The following is a 22,986-nucleotide window of genomic DNA, read 5'->3' on the forward strand; positions in this document are numbered from 1 at the left end:
TATTAGGCGACAGGGCACAGCGTTGTACAGAGGTGTCAGTGCAGCTGGCAGAGACAGTCAGTATTATTCACATTGGGGAGAGGAGGCCCCAAGGGGCCCCTCCTTTGTCTCCCTCTCTCCCAGCCCAGACTCGCTGCTTCCCAACTCCCACTTCCAATTCAAACCACTCAGGCTCCACCTGCCCCTTTGTCTGCAGCCCAGAGGTGTCACAAAGTCGCCTCGGTTACCCTCTGTGAGCCCCCCCCCCACACACGTATCCCCCACTCCATCATACCGGGTAGCAGGAGGCGCTTGGGTGGCAGAGAGAGAGGATGTGACAGAACCTCCCTCTGATGTCCCAGCACGTGCCAGTGACTCCTGGGACCTGTTCCATGTGGCAGGGGCTCACCGTGGCCCATGGCCACAGAACCGACCCCAGGTGGCCAGGAGGGAGAGCAGGTGGCTCACCCCTGAGGCCCTGGCTGAGCTGGGAGCGTGTTGGACTGAGCCACCTGGGGGAATCAAACCTTCAGGAGCCCGGAGTGGGAACTCCCCAAGCCAGGGCATCCCAGCCCTGCGGGCCCAGCCTCTGCCCGAGGGAGGTGGTGAGCTGGGGGACTGCCACTGCGGGGCCTTAGCCCAGCAAACTCATTTCACTCCGGGGTTGGCCAAGGGTGGGTGGCTGGGTTTTCACTTCCCGAGGGCTCCCTTCGCAGAGCCCCTGCCCTGAGCTGTATCCCTGGGAATGCAGCCCCAGCCTGAGGCCACCTCTGGCTTCCAAGCCCACCCACTGCCTCTAACCACTAGCCTCCACTCCACTCCCAGAGCTCACTATAGAGCCCTGGAGTCCTGGCTCCCTGCTCTAGTCACTGGACGCTGCTGTCTTCCCAAGCCAAGGAGACAGCCCAGCCCAGGAGGTTCTAATCACTGGGCCCCACTGCCCTTGCATGGCTGGGAACAGAGCCAGCCCACTCTCATGACCCCTCGCTCTCCCCCCCCGGCTGGCCCCAGTGCTGCACCCCAGGTCTCCGTGCTTTGGGCAAGCTGCGCCTGTCTCTTTAAATTGCCTGGGTGCTGCTGGAGTGAATCCGCCTCAGCCTCAGCCCTGGCTCAGGACTTGCCTTATAAGTCCGGCGTCCCTGTGAGCGGCTCCCCATAAATCTGGGAGCCATCAAAGCGCCGGCAGCAGCGCAGGCTGGGGGGGGGCAGCGCACCCCTGCCAAAATGAGAACTTCCCTTATAAACACCGCTGGCCCCGGCCAAGCCCGAGACAGTTTCAGCCTTTATATGGCTCGTTCGGACCCAGGTTGGCGGCAGGGCAGTGGGACAGGCTGGGGGGAAGCCTGGGGCTCCCCGGTTGATACGGAGGGAGCTGAGGGGCCAGAGGAGGTTTGATCCCCTGGAGCCAGACCGGGGGTGTTATCAATGGTGGCAGGACAACCTGGCAGCTCAGCCCTTGCCTGGCACGGCCTCGTCAATTCCGCTTCCCGAACCATGTGTGGGCTTCGTTCCTCCAACCCAGCAGCCACGGCCTCCCCCAAACCCTAGTGCCCCTGGGTGGTGTTATCCCAAATCCAGCACCCACAGCTTCCTGAATCCTAGTGCCCCTGGGCTCTGTTCCCCCAAACCTAGCCCTTAGGGGACCTCCAAACCCAGTGCCCACAGCTCCCCTGAAACTTAGTGCCCATGGGCCCCATTCCCCCAAATCCGGAACCAAGAGTGCCCCCAAAATCCAGTGCCCCCCATTCCCAGAGCCCATAGGCCCTGCTCCCCCAAACTCAGCATCCATGGTCCCGCCGAAGCCCAGCTCCAGCAAGCCACATTCCCCCAAACCCAGCCCTTGTGGGGGCCCCGAACTTGGCACCTGCAGGCCCCATTACCTGAAATCCAGTGCCCATGGGCCATGACCCCCCCACAGTCCAGCACCCCCCGGCTGCGATCCCCCCAAACGACAGGTCGCTAGATGGAATTAAGGGGGAGCAGGTTTAAACCTAGCAAAGGAGCTTTTCCTCCCACTGAGCAGGGTTGGCCTGTGGGACTCCTCGCCGCAGGAGGGTGAAGACCAGGGCTTAACTGTGTCCAGCGAAGAGCGAGAGCCGTTCCTGGAGGCTGGGTCCGACGAGGGCCGGTAGCTGGAGGGGCAGGGCTGGTATCCCAGCCTGGGGCTGGTTGGAAATGGGCAGCGGAGGGTGGGGGTAGATTGCTCCCTCTGGGGCACTGGCTGCTGTCGGGGGGCAGGACACTGCGCTGGATGGGCCTTTGCTCTCACCCACCGCGGCCACTCTTATGTTCGCAACCCAGCGCCCCCTGGGCCATGTCCCCCCAACCCAGCACCCTTGGGTCCCCCCATCCGAGCACCCCCTGGCCCATGTCCCCCCAACCCAGCACCCTTGGGTCCCCCCAACCCAGCGCCCTGGGTCGTGTCCCCCCAAACCCAGTGCCCTTGAGTCCCCTCAACCCAGCGCCCTGGGTCATGTCCCCCAAACCCCATGCCTTTGAGTCCCCCAAACTTAGCACCCACAGGCCCCCATCCCAAACCCATCCCCTGTAGGCCTCCCGCACCAAGCACCCATGGACCATGTCACCCCCAAACTCCATTTATGGACCACGTCCCTGCCCCGCCTGACTCCAAGCTGGTTAGCCTTTCCTCCCCACCCCCACAACGCTTCCGGCCCCGTGCCCCCGCCACGTGAGCGGGTCGTTGAATGCAGAGCACGGCAGCGCAGCCTAGCAGCTGGAGCAAACCCGGAGCAGGTTGTTCCCCTGGCTCCGCCCAAGTCCCCTCCCTGCTCGGTGCCTCAGTTTCCCCTTATGGGCTAAGGCCACCGTGGTGCTTTGAGCTCTGCGGGTGGAAGCTCTGGGGGCTCGGTGTCCCTCTGGTTCCTGGCTGACACCCCGGGAAGGGGGCTGTGACTGACCGTGATGGCGTCTGTACCGGGGCGGCTCTGAGGCAGACAGAAAGGGAGGAAGGCCCTGGCTGGGGGGACCCTGCTGCACTGCCAGGGCTGCCTGGCAGGAGTGTGGTACTCGGAGCTGGGTGCCAGCTGCTGCCAGGAGGTAGCCCCGCTGCTGGGCCCGTGGGAGGGAGCCGGGGCCCTGCCCCTGCCCCACTGGGGTGTCGGGTCCTGCTCCCTGCAGCAGGAGCTTGGGCACTGGGGGGCTGGGCCTGAAAGCCAGGCAGGCTGGCTAGAAGGGTGGGGTGAGGAGTTACCTGGGGACCAGCCCTCTGCCCCCCAGGCTGGCTCCTGCCAGCCCAGCGCTGTTGGCTGGGGGGTGCGTATGCTTGTCTCCACCACAGCAGCCAGGGGGTTAAGGGCCCAGCCAGCCCGGCTGCCTCTCGGCTGCTCCTCGGGCCTGGTGACGTGAGGCTGAGTCAAGCTGGGCGCCAAGCCCCCGCCCCCCGCTTGGAGCGAGCATTGCCATTTATAGCTGCCTGGCCCAGTGCCCATGGCGCAGACACCCCCGGACTGGGGGTCCTGCCGGGGGGGCGGGCATAGTGCGAGGAGCCTCCTGCCCCCCACCTGGTGGCAGGATCCAAGCAGCTGTCTGGGCCAAGGGGCAACATTGGGGGCTGGCTCAGACTCTGGGGGCAGGGGCTCTGGCCATCCACGGGGCTGTGCCAGCTCCCTCCGGCCATGGGGACCAGCCAGGGGCCTGAGGCAGTGGACAGGGCGGGCACATCTGGGGGCCATTGGCGGGAGGGGGTGGCCCCAGGTGGGCAGAGCGGGGCAGCCAGGGGATGTGCTTTGCCCACCCCTGTGCTAGGACCTCGCAGGACCAGCTAGGCCAGAGGCTGCCAGGAGGTGCCCTGCAGCAATGGGGAAGACGTCCCCCAGCCCCACGTTTGGATTCATGAGGCAGGATCCCCAGCCGCCCTGGCATGAGAAGCCAGTTCCCAGGGCTCGTTCAGGGAACACTGACAGCACCTGCGTAGCACCCCACCCCCTCCCTGCGCCCCGGCTCTGCAGGGCTGCCAGGCACAGCCAGGCCTAACGCTTATTTCTTTGGGGCCAGGGGAGGGCTGGGGCCCACATCACCAGCCAACAATAGCCCCCCACCCCCCGGTCACCTGTCCGTGGAGCTGCCCCCACACTGGGCTATGTGAAGCCAAAGGGAGGTGGGAGGGTCTAGCCAGGATTCCTGGGGTCCATCCCCTGCTCTGAGAGGGCAGTGGTGTCTTATGGTTAGAGCAGGGGCGGGCCTGGGACTTGCGCTTCCTGGGATTTTTTTTCCCAGCCCCAACACATCCACACACCAGCCCAACATGTGCAGCGCCCTGATGCCCCCGGAGTCCCCAGCACCCCCCAGCCAAGTCCATACACATCCCCCCTTCCCCACTGGCACCCAAGGGGCACCCCCCCTCGAATGCCCCATACATGCACAAGGCGCAGCTCTGGGTGCCTCTGACACCCCCCACCCCCAAGATGTGGTGCCACGGCCCAGCTCACCAGCCTAACCCAGGTTTATTGCCAGTTGAAAACACGCCCGCCCCAGCCAGCAGCCAGGCGTCCCCTTGCCCGGCCGAGAACAGGCTGGAGCGTTCAGGACATCTCTTTGGGCCTTGGGCCGGGCTCCGGGCGACCTGTAACGAGAGGCTCATGAGCCACAGCGCTGCCAGGAGGCCCTGGGAGGGGCGATCGGCAGCTGGCGCCTGGAGGGCCAAGCAGGGAAAGATTCTGGTGAAACTTCATGGCCTGATCCTCAGCTGGTGCAAACTGGTGTTTTCCAGCCTGGGCCTGCTGTGCTTTGAGCCCGTCCCCAGGATCGGGACCCCTCGCACCTCTCCCTGCCCCAACCACGCACAGCCGAGCCAAAGGGCAAGAGGGGAAACTGAGGCACGGTGAGGGGGGGGCGGCACTGGGGGGGGCAGGGCGGGGGGGCAGGTAATTCCTCACACGGGCGGAAGCCTCGGTGGTGGAAGAGGAACTGGAGCAGGGCTGGAGGGGGAGGGAGGGCTGGATGGCTCAGTGGTTAGAGCGTCGGCCGTGTAACCCCGGGGTTGTGAGCTCAGCCCTGGAGGGGGCTGGGTAGGGATCTGCGGCAACTAGATTAAATATAAAAAAAATCTGTCGGGGGTACTCGGCCCTGCTGGGCGGGCAGGGACAGGACGCGATAGCCTCTTGGGGCCCTGCCAGCCCTAGGCAATAGGTTTGTATCTCCATATATTAACCACCTGAGAAACCTGCCCACGGCGCCAGCGGGCCTGAGCGACACAGGGGAGCCGGAACGGCCGGAGGCCCAGGCCTGGCTCGGGGGCGCTGTCTGGACCAGCTCTTTCGGGAGCTGTGCAGGCCAAGACCAAGGCCTTCCCGGAGCCCTGCGTGCTGGCCAGGGTGAGCGCAGGGGCCATGCCGGGCACTGCCCGGGCAGGGACAGGCTCTTGGACAGAAGGGAGAAGGCACAGACAAAGGGGCATTGTCCCCCTTTAACAGACAGGGAAACTGAGGCCCCAGAGCACCACGGCCTGCCTGGCAAGGCTGTAGCAGAGCAGGGACTGGAGTCCCACACTTTGGGGCCCCAGCCTGGGAGGCAGGAACAAGTTGCAGCCATGGGAGGCCTGGGGCTCGGGCCTGGCCTGTGTTAGGGACAGCCCTGACAGGTCCCAGCACCCTCCTAGCCCCCAGCAGGATCAGCTCCAGGGCTTGGCCCCATCCCCCAGTGCTGCAGCTCCTGGGCAGGGGCCCAGGGAGCGTTATGGCCACCAGGCTCCTGGCAGGGAGGTGGTTGGGGCACAGGGAGGGGTGTCCCCAAAGGCCACATGTAACCTTTGGCCACGTGGCCATCCTGCCCCCCACTCTCCAGCCCGGCAGTGGGGGTCTCCCCACTTTCTGCCAGAGTGGAGGGGGTGGGAGCCCAGGGAAGCCGTTCACCAGGCTGCACCGCAGCCCCAGCCTAGCTCCTTGCTCTGCCCCATGGGACACCCACCTTCCGCACAGACACGCAGCCCCCCCGGAGCCACACCCAGCTGGGGGCGGGGCTGCCTTGGCGCAGGCGCAGGGGCACTGCTAGCCCCCCGGGGCTCTAGTGAGCTCCTGGCTACGGCTGTGCACCCGTCCAAACGTCCCAGCCCCAGTCCCGCTGCCCCACGGCTTTCCTGGCGCACCCGCCAGTCTGGGAGCCTCGGGGCTTTCCTGGGTGCTTCCAGGGCACGGGCTGGCCCGGATGCCCCGGTGCTCCGCGGGGGCCAGGGGCACATGCCAGACCAGCCTAGTCCTGCTGCTGCTGGCTGGTTTGGGAGCCGGAGCGGCTCGTCCATCTCTGCCCGGAGCTCGGGGCCCGGCTAACCGGGGGGCCATCGCTCAGTCGCCGTGGCTGCAGGCCGCCTTGTGCTCCCGGGGCCGCCCAAAGGCCCGGTAGAAGCCCCGGATGATCTTGTACATCCAGATGAGGTTGAGGACCTCCAGCGCCAGGCTGGGGACGATCCAGGCCACCTGCACCGCCAGCCCCAGGCGGGCGAACTCGGGTGTGCCGTACCAGGCCAGCACGCGCCGGTAGTAGCTGGGGATGACGGCGATGCGCACCAGGAAGAAGACCACGGTCATGGCCAGGCCGTTGGCCAGGACGAACCAGGAGGAGCGGGGCTGCCCGGCGGCGTCAAAGAACCACCTGGGCCGCGAGAAAGGGGCGTGGTCAGCTGAAGAGCCCCGCCCCCTCCAGCATCCCGTCTGCAGAGAGCCTGAGCCCACGGGCCAGCTGCAGGGGGGTGCTGGTCCTGACGCAAGTCAAAGCCGGGGGGGTGGTGTTAACTCCCAGCCCCACTGAGCTCGGGCTCCCGCCAGGGGAGGGAACAGCACTCGCCCCCTGGCTGCAGCCCCCTAGTGCCCTCCCTGGTGCTCAAGCAGAGGGGGTGGCTGCTGCCTCTTGGGGGGCAGGTCCCCACTTAGCAGCCCTGCCAGCACTGCTCTGGGGGTGGGCGTGGGCAGCCCGGGGGGCAGCGCAGCATCCTCTGGCTTAGGGGCGCCCCTCTCCCTATGCCTTGGGAGGATTTGAATCTGTGTCTCATGGGACGACCGGCACCTTAGAGCCCCCCCAGGCCCAGCCCCCCAAGCCTCCCCCCGACTCACCGCAGATTGACAAAGGGGGTGGAGAGCTCGGAGAGGAGGCGGAAGTTGGCGAAATAGGGCAGCACCCCTCGGCTCTGGGGGAGAGACAGACTGTGAGTCCCCTGCCCCACGGCACCGCCCCACAGGCTGAAGGGCATGGGGTCCCCGCCCCAGGCCTCCTCGGGGGCCACCCCAGAGATGGGATCCTAAGCTGGGACCCCACAGGAAGACAACAGCAGAGCATCGGGGTGGGTCACGTCAAGGGCCACACGAGGGGGCCACCCCCCAGACTGCACCTTCCGGCTAGACTGAGGGAGAGATGGGCAGTGCCCCCCCGCAGCCCTTCCGGTGCCCCTCACTCCCGACTCGCAGCCCCGGCCAGCCCAGCCCCGGGCTCCCCCCAGCTCTGCCAGTGCCCAGTAGCCCGTCCCTGCTGGTGCCTTTGGGTCGTGACCCTCAGAGAGGTGGGGTACATGCAGAGGAAGCACAGGCAGAGATGGGGGCTCCTGCCCCACAGCTGCCCCCCCGGCGGGCACTCACCAGCACGTATCCATAGGCGTAGAGCGCCACCAAGTGGTGGTACACGAACAGGGAGTCGCCCAGCGTCTTCCAGTAGCGCAGGAGCAGCAGCAGGTCTGGAGGGTGAAGACAGAGGGTTTGGGGGCCGGGCTGGTCAGTGTGTGTGACCGAGCAATGGGGAGATGCAGAGACACCCCACGCCCAGCACCGCAGCACAGGGCCCAGCTCCCAGAGTCAGCCCTTGCAAGCCACCCACTGCCGGAAGACCCTCGCCCCGGGGGGCCCTGAGTACCTGCCGGGCCTTTCCCTCGGTGGGGGGGATAAATTTCGTCCTGCAGCACCCGCAGAGACAAACCACCGGCTGGGGGCATGGGGAGCGCTGGGTTTGCCAGCTGCTGCTGGCCATGCCTGGGAGCCTCAGCTTAGGGGGCAGGCAAATGCTCCCCCTCGGCCGGGGATCAGAGTCCAGCCCCACTGACCCCCCCCCACTGCAGGCCTCTGCTCCGGAAGGAAAGAGCCTCCCTATTGTAGGGTCGGGGTCTACAACACCAGTCTGGGGTGTCCTGGTCAGGGAGGCCGGGGGGCAGCGCGGGGCCCCCAGTGTTTACCATAGAGCAGGTAGCCGCAGGTGATGGCCACGTTGAGTTTCACCAGGTGAGGGTCTCCCCTGGAAGCAGAAGGAGTCGGGGGCGGGGGTGAGGGGCTGAACCCTGAACACAGGCAGTGGGGGCGATGACGGGACCAGCTCCCCCAGTGCCTGGCCCAAGTCCCCCTCTCCTGCAGCCCCCAGGCCCGGGCACCATGCCAGCCCCTGTGCCCAGCCAATGGCAGCTGCATGGGTGGCTCTGGCTCCTGGCAGCCGGGGAACAAGGGGGCCATTCTTCCCAGACACAAACGGCCTTTTATCCCCTCTGCCACCATGTGACCTCGGGCCCCCGGGACCCCCCCACTCAGGGCTGGCACCTTCCAACCAGCTGGGAGACAGAGCCTGGGAAAGTGACCAGGACAAAGCCCCCCTGTCGCCAAATACAGAGCTGTATGGGGGGATACTGGGGGTCCCGGCAGGGATCGGGGGCTGCAGGTTGCGGTTGAAGGGTCCCAGCAGAGTGGATGGAGCAGGGGCTGCGGATCTGATTCCAGGGGTCCCAGCAGAGTGGGAAGCGGGGGACTGTGGGTCAGGGCTGAGGGGGAGGGGAGTGGGGAGCTGTGTATGAGGGTCCCAGCGGAATGGGGGCTGTGGCTGATGGGTCCCAGCAGATGTGGGGGAGCCCAGGACTGTGGGTTGGGGCTCAGGGGTCACAGGGAGGGCTGTGGGTCAGGCACCAGCAGGGGGCTGCAGGTTGGGGCTGAGGGGCCCGGGCGGGGGGGCAGTGGGGGCTGTGGGCCAGGGCTGTGGGGGCTGGGTGGGTGGAAGGGCCCAGGTGGAGCTCACCAGATGGGGTTGGCGTTAACGGCCTCATCGAAGTACAGGATGTAGAGACAGAAGAGTCCGACAATGAGGGCATGGAGAGTGGAGACGCACCTGGGGGGGAACATGCAAAGGGGTCAGCTCCCCACGGCCCCCCCACAGCTCCCCATGGGTCAGCCCCCCCACACCCCTCCACAGATCACATGCACCTCAGCCCCCCCCAGGGATCACACACCTCACCCCCCTGTTGCTCTGCGTGCCCAGCCCCCCTGCACTCCAACAATGGCTCCCTTCAGCCTCGGGTGCCTCCAGCTCAGGATGTTCTCAGGCTAAGCCCACCGGGAGGGCGGCTACAGCCCTGGCCAGGGCCCCGTGGTCAGAGGAGGGGTCAAGAGCCAGGACTCCTGGGTTCTCTCCGGCTTCCCGGGGGGCTGGACTACCTGGAGTCCCACTCGGTCCTCTTGCCCGCGGGCAGGCTGCTGTAGCGGCGACTGAGCGCCGGCGAGAGCTGGGGGCTGACGGCTGAGAAGAAGAACTGGAAGGCCACGAAGCTGCCGGCCACGATGCAATACCCCAGGCGTGTGGAGTCCTCCATGGCCGCTCCGTGGCGCCTGCTCAGAAAGCCCAGTCCCCACACCTGCGTGGGAGAATCACCATTGGCCGAGGGCACTGCAGGGCATATGACACACAGCTGCGCCGTTTTCCTTCCCTCCCGCAAAGGCCGGTGGCAGGTGCCCCCGACTCCTGCCCTGCAGCTCTGCCGAGCAGCGAGCTGTCTGCGGCCCAGAGGGGAGAACACTCAGAATTCAGTTCTCTCAGGTCCCCCCCCAGCTCTGTCTGTTTATCCCCCCTTCACCCACCCACGAGTCAGGGGATTTGCTGGGACTCGCACTGGCTGCGGCCCAGCTGGCCCCCAGCCCTGGTGCCCAGGAAGTGGCAGCCTGTGGCACAGAATGCCAAGGCCAGGGGGCATGAGAGCAGCCCCCCCCAGTATGTGCCCCACTCTGCAGCCAAGGTGGCCCTGTACTGGGGGACATGCTGCTTGGTTGCTGCCAGCTTGCTCTTCCCCCCGCCAGAAGTCTGGTCGCTGGCCTCTCGCTCTAACCACTAGACCCCACTCCCTGCCCACAGCTGGGGAAAGATGCCACCCCAGGGGGAGAGGCTTGATGTGGAGGGTCTGCCAGCAGGAGGGGAGCATTAGTGAATGGTATGAGCAGGAGAAGGAAGGGGCTGCTGGGAGCCAGGATGCCTGGGTTCTGTCCCCAGTACTGCGTGTGGAGTGGGGTCTAGTGGTTAGAGCAGGGGGCTGGCTCCAGGACACCTGGGTTCTGTTCCCAGTACTGCGTGTGGAGTGGGGTCTGGTGGTTAGAGCAGGGGGCTGGGTCCAGGACTCTTGGGGTCTGTCCCCAATACTGCGTGTGGAGTGGGGTCTAGTGGTTAGAGCAGGGGGCTGGCTCCAGGACACCTGGGTTCTGTCCCCAATACTGCCTGTGGAGTGGGGTCTAGTGGTTAGAGTGGGGGGCGGGGATGGACCCAGGGTGCCTGGGTTTTACCCCCAGACCCAGAAGGGAAGCAGGATCATGTCTGTGGGTGAAAGGTCAGAGGCAGGAACTTTTAGGCAAGCCCTGGCTCTGGCTGGCCTCAGGAGGGATCCTTGTCCAGAGAGCTCTGCTGGCTGTAATTAAGGATTTGCATAATGAGCTTCTGTAAACTAACCTCTGTACTTCATTCAGTATTGGCTCAGGAACTGTCCCGTTGGAACCCTGGCTTTCAGGAGCAGCTCACCCGGCGGGGCAGGGGGTTCGGGGCAGGGGGCCTGGAAAGGGGCAGGTTTTGGGGCAATTCACCCTGTGTGGTGGGGGGGCTGGGGCAGGAGACGGAGACCGCGCCCAGGTCACAAAGGCAGCAGGCTGGGGAGCTGCCCACAAGCTGGTGGATCGAACAGGCAGGGAGCATTGGCAGATTGGATTGAGAGGCACAGACGGTGCCCGATTAGCCCCCCGGGTGAATGGGGTCCTTGCCCAGGGCCGGGCCCCAGCCGAGTCGGGGTCCTAGGACAGAATCACCAACCTGCTCCCCTGCAATGTGGAAGGAGCCCCAGGTGAGGGGGAACTGCAGGCAGGACAGGTGGGGAGGGATCCTCGCTTGCTCTGGGCCCAAGGCCCCCCAAAGGGTAATCTGCCTCTAGGCACCGGCAGAACCGGGGGAGCCCAGGGCTGGGCCAGCAGGGGCTGCAGGCTGGGAGTGAGGGGCACCAGCAGAACAGAAATAGTGCCACTCCTACTTACCCATCCCCTTGCCCTGGGCACAGGGGGGTCAGGAGCCCCAGCTCCAGGGGGCAGGGCCCACCTTTCCCACCAGAGCCGAGCTGGATCTGTCTGGCCCCGGGAGAAGACCTAGGTGGGGGGTGACCCCGGGATCCCAGGGGTGGCAGGTGTGTGGAGTGGGCAGGCAGAGCCAGGGGGCCCAGGGACTGAGCATTGCCCCCGGCCGGTAGGGGATGAAAGGGGTTTGGCCTGGCAAGGGGCTGGCGGTGGCCCAGGAGCTGTGGCTGTGTCTGGAGCCAGGTGCTGGGCACCGGGGTCGAGCGGTGAGGTTCCTGGCTGTGGGGATGCACCCAGCGCTGATTACGCTACCCGCTCTGCCACACCCTTCCTCCAGACCAGACGTCACGGTGATGGGCGCTGAGGCAGCATGACGCTCAGAGCTGAGCCCGCGGCCCGTCACTGCCCTTCAGCATTGACTCATTGTTCCCTCCCCCTGCATGGTCCCTGCACCCGCCTCTCCTCTGACGCTTGGGCCCTGATCCTCCCAACGCTGCCTCGTGCTGGCCTCGGCTCCATGCTGCGCATGGCGCTGCCGTTGGGGCCAGGACAGTGTCTTTGTTCTGTGCTTGTGCGGCGCTGCTTCTGGGCCATGGTACTCCTAATAAACAACGTACAGCCCCAGGCACAATGGTGCTGAGCTCCTGCCCTACAGCTCCAACCCCTAGGCCTGACTGCCTGTGGCCTGCTCCATGCGGGGCGCCGCCAGCCAACGGCTGAGGCTGCGGAGGGGGCTGAGGCTAACCCCAGCTTTTCAGAACATGGGCTGGGCTGGCCTGGGGTTTCCAGGGTTCACGTCAGTGTGGGGCAGCTGGGGCGGCCCCCTCCTGAGGTCCCTTCTCCGCGGACGTGCCAGCCGGCGTGGCCGGCGTGGCTGGGCGAGGGAACGGGGACGGGCTCTCGAGTTAAATCAAGTTGCCTCCTCCTGCTTTCGCTGCCAAGGCGAACGAGCCAGAGCCAGAGAACGAAGCCGAGTGCAGGTGGGAGCCAGGCCAGGCCCCTGCAGGACCTAAGGCTGCTGTGCCGGGTGCCAGGCCATGCTGGGCTCAGCTGCCAGCTCCCTGGTTTCACGTGCTGCCCTGGAGCAAAAAAGGGGGCTGATCACGTGACTTACTTCAATATCCGGAGGGCGTGGGGGTGAACTAGGGTAACGCTAAAATCCACCTTTGGAGTCGGGGCGGGCTGGACGCCAGGGCTCCTGGGATCTCTCCCAGCCTGGGGAGGGCTGCAGGGAGACCGGGGGGGCACGGGGATGCGGGGACAGGTCAGCACAGTGGGGCACATGGAAGGGGTTTCGGGGAAGCCGGCAGCCTCCAGGACAGCACTGGGCTGTTCTCCTTCAGGGACTGAACGCCCCACCCCGGGGAGCAGATGGCTGAATAAACCAGTTCCTGCCCCTGAGCCCGGCTGCCCTGCTCCCCTCTGAGCTGGGACGCTCTGCCTGCCACAGCCAGGCCACCCTCTTCACCCCACCTGAGCCACCCTGCCCCCCACAACCAGGCTGCCCTGTTCCCCCCCACCTGAGCCGCCCTGCCCCCTCCCAGGTAAATCATTAGCCCGCATTTCGGCCGGGCACTGGACAACCTGGGCCTGCAGCCTCCCCCCGGCCCGCCTGGGGCAAGAGCCGGGCGGGTGCAGCTCGTGGCCATGGGGCTGGCTGGGCGAGCTCTGCAGCCCCACGCTAGAAGCGATGGCCGGGGGCCGAGGGAGGGGAGCCCTCAGGTGATGGGGCCTCGCCCCAGGCTCCCGTGCAGCACTGGAGGGGGTGGGGCCGAGGGGAGGGGTCCCCCCCGCCCAGGCGAGCTCAGCCAGCCGGGAAGGGAGCAGAGACTAGTGGTTGCGGAGGCGGTGGCGGGGGTGGGTCTGGACTCCGAACCGACAAGTGCTCCCAACTCCCTCTGCTGGGGCCCTGAACCGCCCCCCGGATCACCCCACAAGCTGGACTCCCCCAAACATCTTCCGCCCCATGTCCCCCCCATCGGGTGAGCTCTCCCCAGCGCTCAGCCCCCCGGTTCCAGCCCCCGGCTCCTGCACCCCACAGCGCTCAGCCCGCCGGCTCCTGCACCCCACAGCGCTCAGCCCCCCGGTTCCAGCCCCCGGCTCCAGCCCCCCACAGCACTCAGCCCTCCTCGCCCCCGGCTTCGGCTCCGGCTCCCCCCACAGATCCGGCTCGCCCAGCACTCAGCCCCCCACGGATCCGGCTCCCAGGCTCCTCCTGCTCCGCGTGGCTCGCCCGATGCACCCACCTGGGAGGCTGCTGCCCCCGGCCGTGGGGAGCCCCGGGGCTCCGCCGCGCTCCCAGCTCCTGCGGCCTCCCAGGCGGCCGTTCCGCGGAGCTGCCACATCCCCACGCCCCGCGCCTGGCTCTGACAGCGGGGCTGGTCTGCGCCCCCGCCTCCGCCAATCCCGGCGCGGGACACGCCCCCGCCTGCGGCCAGCCACGCCTCCTCCAGAGCCTAGCCACGCCCCTGGACCCGGCCAGGTGGCAGTCGAAGGTGAGGTGACACCTCGCGCCGCAGGGCTGTGACGGAAGCAGGACGCCTGGGTTCGCCCCCTGGGCGGGGCGGGGCGCCTCGGACACCTGGGTTCTCCCAGGCTGAGAACCGGGATGGGGGTGCTGTCCCCTGCACTCACAGCTGCAGGCCACCAGTCAAGCTCCGGGGTCTGTCCTTGGCTGCCACAGGGGCATGGTGCCTAGTGGTTGGACCAGAGCTCCTGGGTTTCTGGTCTCACTGCCGCCTGCTGGACTCATAATCGAGTCAACGCCTCTCCCCACTCCCGTGCCTCAGTTTCCCCTCTTGAAGAATGGGGACAATACGCCCATCACCTGGGGCAATGTACCTGCCATGCTTTGAAAAGGAGGAAACTGCCCTCTGGTGTTCCCAACCCAGCCTTCCCTCCAGCCCCATATTTGCAGAGGCACCTTTCTGCCCGAATCCAGACCTGGGAGAGGATCCAAAAAGTTACTTGAGTAAAAGAGTAGCTGCTTTCACTTCTGGGTACTTGCATACAATGAAGAGGTGATATGTCTGTGTGCGTGCACACATGAGCACTTTTACTCAAGTAGTTTTCCAGTGGGGCACTAGTGACTTGTACTTGACTACCCCGCCACAGCTGTACTGTAACTCAAGTAGATTTTGGATACTTTTTCCACCTCTGCTGAAATCCAGCTACTTCCACTGTGGAGTCCAGGGATGGTTTACACAGAGACCCTCATCCAGGGCTGTGGAACAGTCACTCAGGGGGTAGAGCGCACCAGCTGTTTGCACAGAGATAGCTGATGCCCAGATGCAGCCACTTCTGGGCTGGGGCATGGCGGGTGTTTAGCAGTGCACAGCAACACTGTGCCCCTGTTTGGGGCAGGGAGTGAGGAAAAATCCGAGTGGTCCTGAAGGAGGGAACAGGACCCGGGAGAGGGGCGGAAATCAAGTGGGAACCCAACCTTCCCTTCCCGTTGTTGATAAAGCTGAAGCTGAAAGCAGCTGCACCCAGACCAGGCGCCCACCCATCTGCTCCCTCCCTGCAGGCAGGCAGCGATCCCTTCTGCAGGGGTGGGGAACCCAGGGCCCAACTGGCACACCGACAGGGGAACACCAGGGCAGTGGCCCCGGAAGGGCACTTCTAAGGCAGGGCTGGGAAAGGAAAGCCTGGGCACCCGCTGGGTCAGCCCGGAGATGGGGAAGCAGGAGGGACTCCCTGGGCTAGGCCTCGGCAGTGGGCACGCTGCGGCCCATTGGGGTGCCGCATGGGACCCATGGGATGTCTTCTTTATTGTTGCCTAGGTGCAGGGTCACCAGATTCCCAGGGTTTCTGCCCGTGTAGGTTTTTTCCTCCTGGTATTACTAAAGTGACCCCCATGCAAAGCCAGGGCACGTGAAGGGAGGTGTGTGCTGAGGGCCCAGCGAGATGAAGGGAGGCCTCTGCTGCAGCCCACTCACTAGCTTAGGTGGCCCCTCGCTGCCTTCGGAGATCTCGGTTCAGCTCCCGGCTCTGCCACAGGATCCGTGAGTGTGGAACTGCCCTTTCCCGAGCCTCAGTTTCCCATCTGTGAAAAGGGGTCATTGACCCTGCCATTGCCGTGACGGCTGCGCGGCAGGGGCTGGGTCGATACAGCACCTGACACAGCGCAGGAGCTGATGGAGGGGGGCGGGCGTGGAGAATATGAAGGCATTGCCGAGCCTGGGGAATGAGGGCGTGTTCTCTTACGCCGCCGGCAGCTCCCCCGCCAGGCCGGGTGAGAGATGCTCTGGGGTGGGACCGTCCTCACCTGGCCCTGCCCCTGTTGGGCGAGCAGCCCTGGTGACTCAGAGAACCCATCCGTCCAGGCACGTCTGAGGCCGGATGGGGAGGGCTCGGGCTCGGCAGCTCCCGGGAACCGGCTGACTCAGCCTCACCCCAGCCCCAGCCGGGGAAAACAAGGCACAGAGCAAGGAAGGGCCCTGGCGAAAGCTGGTGGGGGGAAGGGAGACCTTGCCCCAGAGCCCCGCCCAGCCCAGCCCAGCGCCCCGCACAACGCTCCAGGACCCGCACCACACGGCCCGGCCCGGCCCCGTAGGGCTGAGCTCTGCCATCGCGGCGGCACGAGGGGCGGACCCAGGAGTCCGGGCTCCCGGCGGCGGGGGGGGCGGGGCGGCCAGCAGTGCCCACGTGTACGGCTCTGCGCCGGGCCGAAGCGTGGGGAGAGGGAGGAGCCTGGGGTGGGCGGGGCTTCGAGCCCCACGTGCGGTGAGCTCCCCCCGTGACCCGGCGGGGGGCGGTGCCAAGATGGCGGCGTCCAGTGGGGCGGTGAGGCCGGACGCAGGAGGGACGCGGGGGTGACGGGGGCCTGCCCGTGTGTGCGGGGGTTATGGGGCTGAAGGGCTCTGCCGGTGGGGGTGGGGCATGGGGCCGACGGGGCCTGCCCGTGTCAAGGGGACGGGGGCACGGAGGGGATGAGATGGGATGAGTGTGGGGTGGGGATGCAGTTCCAGGGGGCTGGCAGTGGGGCATCTAGGAAGCGTATGTGTGAGCTGGGGGGCTGGTGGCTGTACCTGGCAGGCCGGGTGGTGGGGCCAGGGATGGGATGTCTGCAGGGGACACAAGTGGCGCATGTGGACACATTTGGGGAGCCTGAACAGGTGTGAGGGCGTTTTCTTCTGGCCTCTCCCCGCAGTAGGTTCCCTGTCCTGGTGCGTGGCAGTAAACCTCCAAGTTACCTCTGGCTGTTCCAAGCAAACTCTGGCTGTCTGGCATGACGGACCCTGCCCCCTCTCCGGCACTCTGACTTTCCCAGCTCCAGCAGCAGCCCCCATCCTAGCTGGCCCCTGCCCTGTGTCGGAGGGACAATTGCCCCGCCATGAACTGTGTGAAGAGGCTGCTCCTGGCCTGGGAGCTCCCTGCCGGACGACGCATCCCACGGCAAGTCGCTCCAGGGCGGGATCTCCCGTGGCTGCCAGGAAGCAGCGGTGTCCAGGTACCGGCCATCCTTCAGCAGGACAATGCGTCCTGGGCAGTGAGGGAGAGACAGACACATTCTGTGCAGCTGCCAGGCCAAGGAACAGGCTCAGGCGGCCAGCCTGGGGGAGGGGATGGTGCATCTGCCAAAACTTCTCTTCCTCATTATTTGGTTGCCCAAAGTTTGCTGCACAGGGGGATCTGATTGCGGGAAGGGCTGAGTGGACCCACCACTGCTCTCGTTCATCGTAATCCACGGGGAACGAGACAGGGACGGGTACTTGGAGGTGGGAGGCAGGTACATGTGGTGTCTCAGTGGATTGGTAGGGTGACCAGAAGAGGCTGCTGGGAAGTAGTCAGAGACTCAGCCAGTTTCACTGCGCACAGGCTGCTAAGCAGCTGTCTGATTGGTACCAGTTGCTGCAGCCCTGGGCTGGCCTGTAATCTGCCATGCCATGCCTGCGGCCCAGGAGAGGGGGTGTAGAGAGCCTGGTGCTGATACCTTGGGCCTTGCCCCAGTGAGAGGGGTCTAATCACCTGGTAAAAGGACAGCAGCTAACAGCCTTGTTTTCATCTGATTCTCTGCTAGTACTTCTGGCCAGCGCTGGTGCGGAACCATTCTCAGCTCACCCCCTTGGGAAGGGGGGACAAGGAGAAAGGCAGAGAGCCCCAAGGGGGAGCCCTGGTGTCCTTTGACGACCTGTTTGAGTGGGCCTGCGAAGGGGACAGGAACAAGGCTGCTTTCAGCCGAGCGGTGGAATTCTTCTGCCAGCGAGACATCCGGCGGAGGGGTCACGTTGAGTTCATTTATGCAGCCCTCAGGAAGATGCCCGAGTATGGGGTGGAGCGGGATCTGGAGGTCTACAACAAGATCCTGGATGTTTTCCCCAAGGAAGTGTTTGTGCCGCACAATTATATCCAGAGGATGTTCAACCACTACCCAAAGCAGCAGGAATGCGGAGTCCAGGTCTTGGAGCAGATGGAGAACTACGGTAGGGGTGGAAGGTGTCTGAACACACCTGGGGGCAATGTGGGGTCAGGACTGCTGGGTCCCATTCCCAGCTCTGCCACTGTCTGGGCAAATCATTGCGCCTTTGGCATCTGTTACCCATTTCTCCCCCCTTGTGTGCGCAGGCATCATGCCCGACAAGCAGACGAAATTCCTGCTGCTCCAGATCTTTGGGGCAAAGAGCCATCCTGTTCGCAAGTACCAGCGGATCATGTACTGGTTCCCCAAATTCAAGCACGTCAACCCTTACCCGGTCCCGGCAGAGCTCCCTCGCGATCCTGTCGACCTCGCGAGGCTCAGCCTGCAGAGGATCGCCGCGGACTTGAGTGCCAAGGTCACGGTCTATCAGGTAACAAACGGCGCTTGGCCGTTACGTGTTGCCTGTAGCTATGGGAGTGACTGACTCTGTGCACTGGAGGGGTAAGCGCTGCGGGGGGTGGTCTCCATGTGCCAGGGCCTCTCACTGCACAGAGGTGGAGTCCCAGAAAGAGCAAGTGGCCACCGTAGGTGGAGGCAACCTGGTTTTGGTCACGTGGAACAACCCCTTTCTCTGCCTGTTATCCAGCTAGCACAGGCCTGAGGCAGGGAACACCCTCCAGACTGGTCTGCCCTGCTCGGCCCTGGGGTCCAGGCCTCCTGAGTCCTGGTCTGCTGGGCTGTCTGAACTGAGCGAGCGGGTTGGGGCTCCCATGTGCCTGAAGGAAACTGTTTATAATGTCATCCCTGCAGATGCCTCTGACAGATATTTCAGAAGCTGGCAAAGAGATCACCCAACCACACATCGTAGGTATGGGACGCCGCAGATGAGAGGTGGGAGCGAAGAATCTCTAGCTCTCTGGCGCCTATGCTAGGGGGCAGCTGCCACTGAGTGGTGTATCGTCCTTCCAGCTGCAGCCAGGCTAGGGTGCCGTCCTGGAGGGACTCAGTGGGGGGTTCCTTGAGGGGGTAATATGGAGGAGATCTCTTGCCCCAGTGAGATGGATTTTCCCTCTTCACGGCCCTTCTTGCCTTTTTAAATAACAGCCCTGCTGTGGCTCGGAGGCGGCCAACGTCTTTAGAGACAATAATGAGCTAAGCCTCTCAGCGGAGCACCACGTCTGGGTAACCCGCGGGCAGCTTGGGAGTCTGGTGTGTGGAGCCCAAGCCCGGGTCTTGGGTTGGCATAGCTCGGGAGGCTAACCCTCACTTTGTGGGGTGTGTGATTTGCCCTCCTTCTAGGAATCCAGAGCCCTGACCAGCAGGAGCTCCTAGCTCGCCACAGTCCCGCCAGGCCGGTGTTTGTCGAGGGCCCCTTCCCCCTGTGGCTGAAGAAGACATGCGTTTACTATTACGTTCTGCGGGGACAGCCGCTGCTACCTGAAGAAAAGGTGAAGAGTGGCCTCACCTCCCCACAGTGGGCCTGGGAAGGAGGCTCGGGCTGTATTTCTGGTCAGCTTCCCTGTATGGCAAAGTCCACAGAGCTGGTGCTGGTTTGGTGAATGACAGCCTGCTGGGGGAGGGGCTGGCTCAGGAGGTGTTTCCCCTCCAGTCAGATGTAGATATGGGGCTTTCCCTTCCAGGGAGCGCCAGTTCCCATCCATCTGACTATGGTGCAGACCAGTGGTTGCTGCTACCCAAGGCCACTGATTGGTCCCCACACAATGAGTTTGCCAGCTCTCAGCTCATTCCCAGCCAGCCTGGTGATGGTGTCCTACAACTGCCAGCACAACTGGCAGTGACTAACCCCTTCCCCTACAGCCTCAATGGAGAGGCTGAGGTCTCCCCTTCCACCGAGAGGGGTCTGCCCAGAGCTGGGCTGAGGGATATCAGGAGAGCAGGTTCACACTTGCAGATACACCGGGCTGCCATTCTGGCATCTTCCTCTGGAAAGCCGTGGGCTGCCCGAGCTGGTACCGCAAGGCGTGGCCTTGTCTTGTCCCAGGAGGGCAGAGAGATGCATGTGGTTCAGGGGGTGCTGGTTAGTCACTGGGTAGGGTGAAGAGAGACAGGGAGCGTTACCCCTGACATTGAAATACCTTTCACCCCTCCTCCCTAGGAAGAGGCAATCGACTTGGAGAGGAACTTCTACTACCCCATGCACCTGGACGTGGACCTAGATCGGGACATCTGGGACGAAGAGGAATTTGACGTGGATGAAGGTAGCTGGTGCGGGAGTAGCCGTGGGGCAGGTGCACATTTAGAGCAAAGCAAATCTCCCCGGCCAGCCGGCTGGGAAGCAGAAATAGATCCCTCTCGTGGGAGACTGTTCCAGGGTTAACATACACCCCCATCATTCACCCAAGACCTAGCTCTGCCCCTTAACTAAAGCCACTCCCCCTTGGTGTACACTTCCAGTGCCTGTAATGTGTTGGTATATTTGAGGGCAATCTCTCTGTTACCAATTGAAATCCAGCCCGGCTGTGGATGGACATTACTGCTACAGTAAATCGCCCCAGTCCTAATCCAAAGCAGCTGAGCGAGGTCCTCCTAGCCTGCATACGTTAACCCTGGCTCAATTCACAAAATGGAGCACAGGATAATAAGAATAGTAACAGAGGAAGCCGTGCTAGTCTATATACTATCAAAACAAAAAGCAGTCAAGTAGCACTCTAAAGACGAGCAAAATAATTTATTAGGTGAGCTTTCGTGGGACAGACCCACTTCTTCAGACCCTTGGTCTGAAGAAGTGGGTCTGTCCCACGAAAGCTCACCTAATAAATTATTTTGCTCGTCTTTAGAGTGCTACTTGATTGCTTTTTGTTTTGATAATAAGAATGGTTGACTCCTCCCCATCCCCATCTGAACCTTTGAGGGGGAAAAAAAAAATCCAAACATTCAGGTCACATATATCAGTAGATACTTTTCTTCCCTACTTGGATTCCTCTGTAATGGGATACAGCAGTCATTTCTGTTTTAAATGGGTGCTGCTGCTGTTGTGTTCTGCCCCAGGGGAGGCTGCATTTCAGCACTGGGTGAAAAAATAATTCCTTTGTGCATAGACTTCGAACTAGGGACCTGCAGTCCTTGATGCATGAGCCCCTCCCTGCTGAGGCTGATGGATTATTGTCTTCTGGCAGCTTGATAGAGTTGTTTTTTCTTGTGGAGGGAGGGGCAAAGATGAGATTAGGACCCCCAGGGTCCTGAGTTCCGGTCACGCTGCACTCTGCTGCTGCGTTGTACCGCATGCAAGGTGCTGGAGGGTACGCTCGTGCTGACACGCCTTCTGTTCTCTGTCCTCTTCCTGCAGTGGAGGAAGGGCCCCTATTTGCCATGTGCATGGCTGGGGCGGGAGACCAGGCTACCCTGACCAAGTGGATTTTGGGCCTGCAGCAGACCAATCCCGTTCTGAGCCAGACGCCAGTTGTGTTCCACCTCACACCAGGGCCCCGAGAGCTCCAGGAGGCCTCTGACTTGGAGAGTGGTGAGGAGGAGATCCCACAAAGCTGCCGTGCAGAGCGAGAGCTTTGAGCCCGTCTGCATTTCGTCAACTTCCTTGGTGATCGTTGAACTGCATGTAGCTCCCTCCTTGCCCTGCCATTTGAGCGGATGGGCCCAGGGGGGAATCTGCTTCAGCTGCCCCCGTGGCAGAGGGACGGACCTGTCCTTCCAGTTGGACTGAGCCACTTTCTGCCGAGGCCCATGCGATGGAATGCTGCGACTGTCCACCTCCCTTCCGGGCCCTAGCGTCTGTCACAGTGACCCGAAGTACCGTACCGAGCATTGGCTGACTGTGCTTAGTTGCCATAAGATTTGCTGTAGTGGCAGCAGAGGAGGAGGTTTGAGCTGGTCATTGTGTTACGGGGTCTCTGATAGCCTGGAACCCCCTGAGTTGTAACCCGAATTCCTATTAAACTGCTTCCCCTTGGATCCAGCAGAAATGTTATTCAAAAGCCTTCAGAAAGTGCTGACGAGGGGCAGGGAACAAGCCCCAACCTGGTCCCGCTCCTCCTCTTTGAAAGGGGGGCAGCTCAACATTACAAACCTGGCTTTGTGCTTTGGGGCGGGTATTGCCCAAACCACTCGGGGGGGGGGGGGGCTGGCATTTCCGGCCCCACACCTGAGGCAGGGCATTTCCTGATACTGTGGACTGCTCTGGCTGAGGGGATGGGGAGGCTTGTTCTGTTGAATGCAGGGTGGCTTCTTGGTGGTTTGGGGGAAGTGGGGGGTGGCCAGCTGAGGCCAGCTGGGCCTGTTGTTTGTATGGGTATGTGGGGGCTGGCTCCTGAGTGGGGGGTCAGGATCTGTCCTGGGGGCGGGGGCAGGGGCGGTGGAGTGGCCCAGGACTGGGGATCGGTCTGTACGGGGCTGAAGTGTGCATGGGCGGCCAGGAGATAAAGTGACTGAGCTGTCTGGGACCGCTGATAGGTTGGTACAAACACAAGAAGTCCTGGGGCACCTTATAGCCTAACATATTTTGGAGCATCAGCTTTTGTGGGCTTATACGCATTATACGCAAACAATGCCTTTAAAGTGCTACTTGACTGCTTTTTGTTTTGATAGTGTGTAGACTAGCACGGCTCCCTCTCTGTTACTAGTGCCAAATGAGAAACAATCTCAACTTATTCTCATTTGACACATTAATATGTGGTTTGAACCGTGATGCGAATTTTCTGGGTCATTATAGGGGCCCTTTTGCATACTTGGCTTAATCTAATTCTTCACTCCCCCCACCTTGCTGCCCGTCTGCTCTCTGATTTGCTCACCTTGATCATTTTTTTTTTTCTGATTTGTCCACCTTGATTACTATCATTGGTTCTCTGGGCCTTAAATATGGAGTCTGCTCTGGTCTGGCTCTGGGCTGAAGAAATGGGTCTGTCTCACAAAAGCTCCAAATTATTTTGTTAGTCTTTAAAGTGCTCCTTTACTGCTTTTTTTCCTTCAAATATGTTAGTCTATAAGGTGCCCCAGAACTTCTTGTGTTTGCAGATACAGAGGAACAGGGCAACCCCTCTGATGATAGGTTGGGGGGTCTGTCATCCTGCGGGTGGGGGGGGGCTGTCCACTGTGGGGGGCGGGATGGGGTCTGTCCTGGGGGGGCGGGGAGAGTGGGGAAGGGCCCGCCTGGGTGCTGGCCCCTGGGAGAGGCAGGTGCAGAAGGACAGGTGTGGGGGGCGGGGCAGGGTGGGGAGAGGAGGGAGCAGGTGTGGGAGGGGGTCTTCAGCGCATGCGCCGAGCTAAGCCACGCTCGTCTCCCGCGCCAGTTGGACGCTGAGCCCGGCGCGAGAGCGGCTCCGCACTTTGAAGCAGGTCTTTCAGCGCATGCGCACTGGCGGACGGGAGGTGGGGGTGGGA

At 63.3% G+C, this 22,986-nt stretch overlaps 2 protein-coding genes across 4 annotated transcripts; one reads left to right on the plus strand and one right to left on the minus strand.

The window, feature by feature from the left end:
- Positions 1 to 4,430: 4,430 nt before the first annotated feature.
- LOC142003171 (TLC domain-containing protein 4-like) lies at positions 4,431 to 13,638 on the minus strand. The gene is made up of 7 exons (XM_074979891.1): positions 13,520 to 13,638; positions 9,390 to 9,586; positions 8,974 to 9,063; positions 8,150 to 8,208; positions 7,563 to 7,657; positions 7,044 to 7,117; positions 4,431 to 6,585 (listed from the first exon to the last, which is right to left on the minus strand). The coding sequence occupies exons 1-7, from the start codon at positions 13,616 to 13,618 to the stop codon at positions 6,279 to 6,281; spliced, it is 921 nt and encodes a 306-aa protein (XP_074835992.1). The 5' UTR covers positions 13,619 to 13,638; the 3' UTR covers positions 4,431 to 6,278.
- Positions 13,639 to 15,998: 2,360 nt separating this feature from the next.
- Positions 15,999 to 21,561, plus strand: ECSIT (ECSIT signaling integrator). Of its 3 annotated transcripts, none has more exons than XM_074979878.1 (8): positions 15,999 to 16,058; positions 16,426 to 16,725; positions 17,296 to 17,698; positions 17,841 to 18,064; positions 18,445 to 18,502; positions 18,934 to 19,082; positions 19,751 to 19,853; positions 20,942 to 21,561. In XM_074979878.1, exons 2-8 carry the CDS (start codon positions 16,609 to 16,611, stop codon positions 21,160 to 21,162), a joined length of 1,275 nt encoding a protein of 424 aa, XP_074835979.1. In that variant the 5' UTR covers positions 15,999 to 16,058; positions 16,426 to 16,608; the 3' UTR covers positions 21,163 to 21,561. The 3 variants fall into 3 exon arrangements, with proteins under 3 accessions (XP_074835979.1, XP_074835981.1, XP_074835980.1); XM_074979880.1 differs by having other exon boundaries at positions 16,040 to 16,058; positions 16,429 to 16,725; XM_074979879.1 differs by lacking the exon at positions 15,999 to 16,058 and adding an exon at positions 16,087 to 16,104.
- The last annotated feature ends 1,425 nt before the right edge of the window (positions 21,562 to 22,986 follow it).

This window comes from Carettochelys insculpta, chromosome 29 (genome assembly GCF_033958435.1).
Source record: "Carettochelys insculpta isolate YL-2023 chromosome 29, ASM3395843v1, whole genome shotgun sequence".
NCBI classification, from domain to species: domain Eukaryota; kingdom Metazoa; phylum Chordata; order Testudines; family Carettochelyidae; genus Carettochelys; species Carettochelys insculpta.

Coding starts and splice junctions, on each gene's coding strand:
- LOC142003171 (XM_074979891.1), bottom strand. CDS start 13,618: ATGTGGCAGCTCCGCGGAACGGCCGCCTGGGAGGCCGCAGGAGCTGGG. Junction 7,658..8,149: donor CTGCGGCTACCTGCTCTATG/GTAAACACTGGG, acceptor TTCACCCTCCAG/ACCTGCTGCTGCTCCTGCGC. Junction 6,586..7,043: donor ACCCCCTTTGTCAATCTGCG/GTGAGTCGGGGG, acceptor CTCGCGGCCCAG/GTGGTTCTTTGACGCCGCCG.
- ECSIT (XM_074979878.1), top strand. CDS start 16,609: ATGAACTGTGTGAAGAGGCTGCTCCTGGCCTGGGAGCTCCCTGCCGGA. Junction 18,503..18,933: donor CACCCAACCACACATCGTAG/GTATGGGACGCC, acceptor CCCTCCTTCTAG/GAATCCAGAGCCCTGACCAG. Junction 19,083..19,750: donor CGCTGCTACCTGAAGAAAAG/GTGAAGAGTGGC, acceptor CCTCCTCCCTAG/GAAGAGGCAATCGACTTGGA.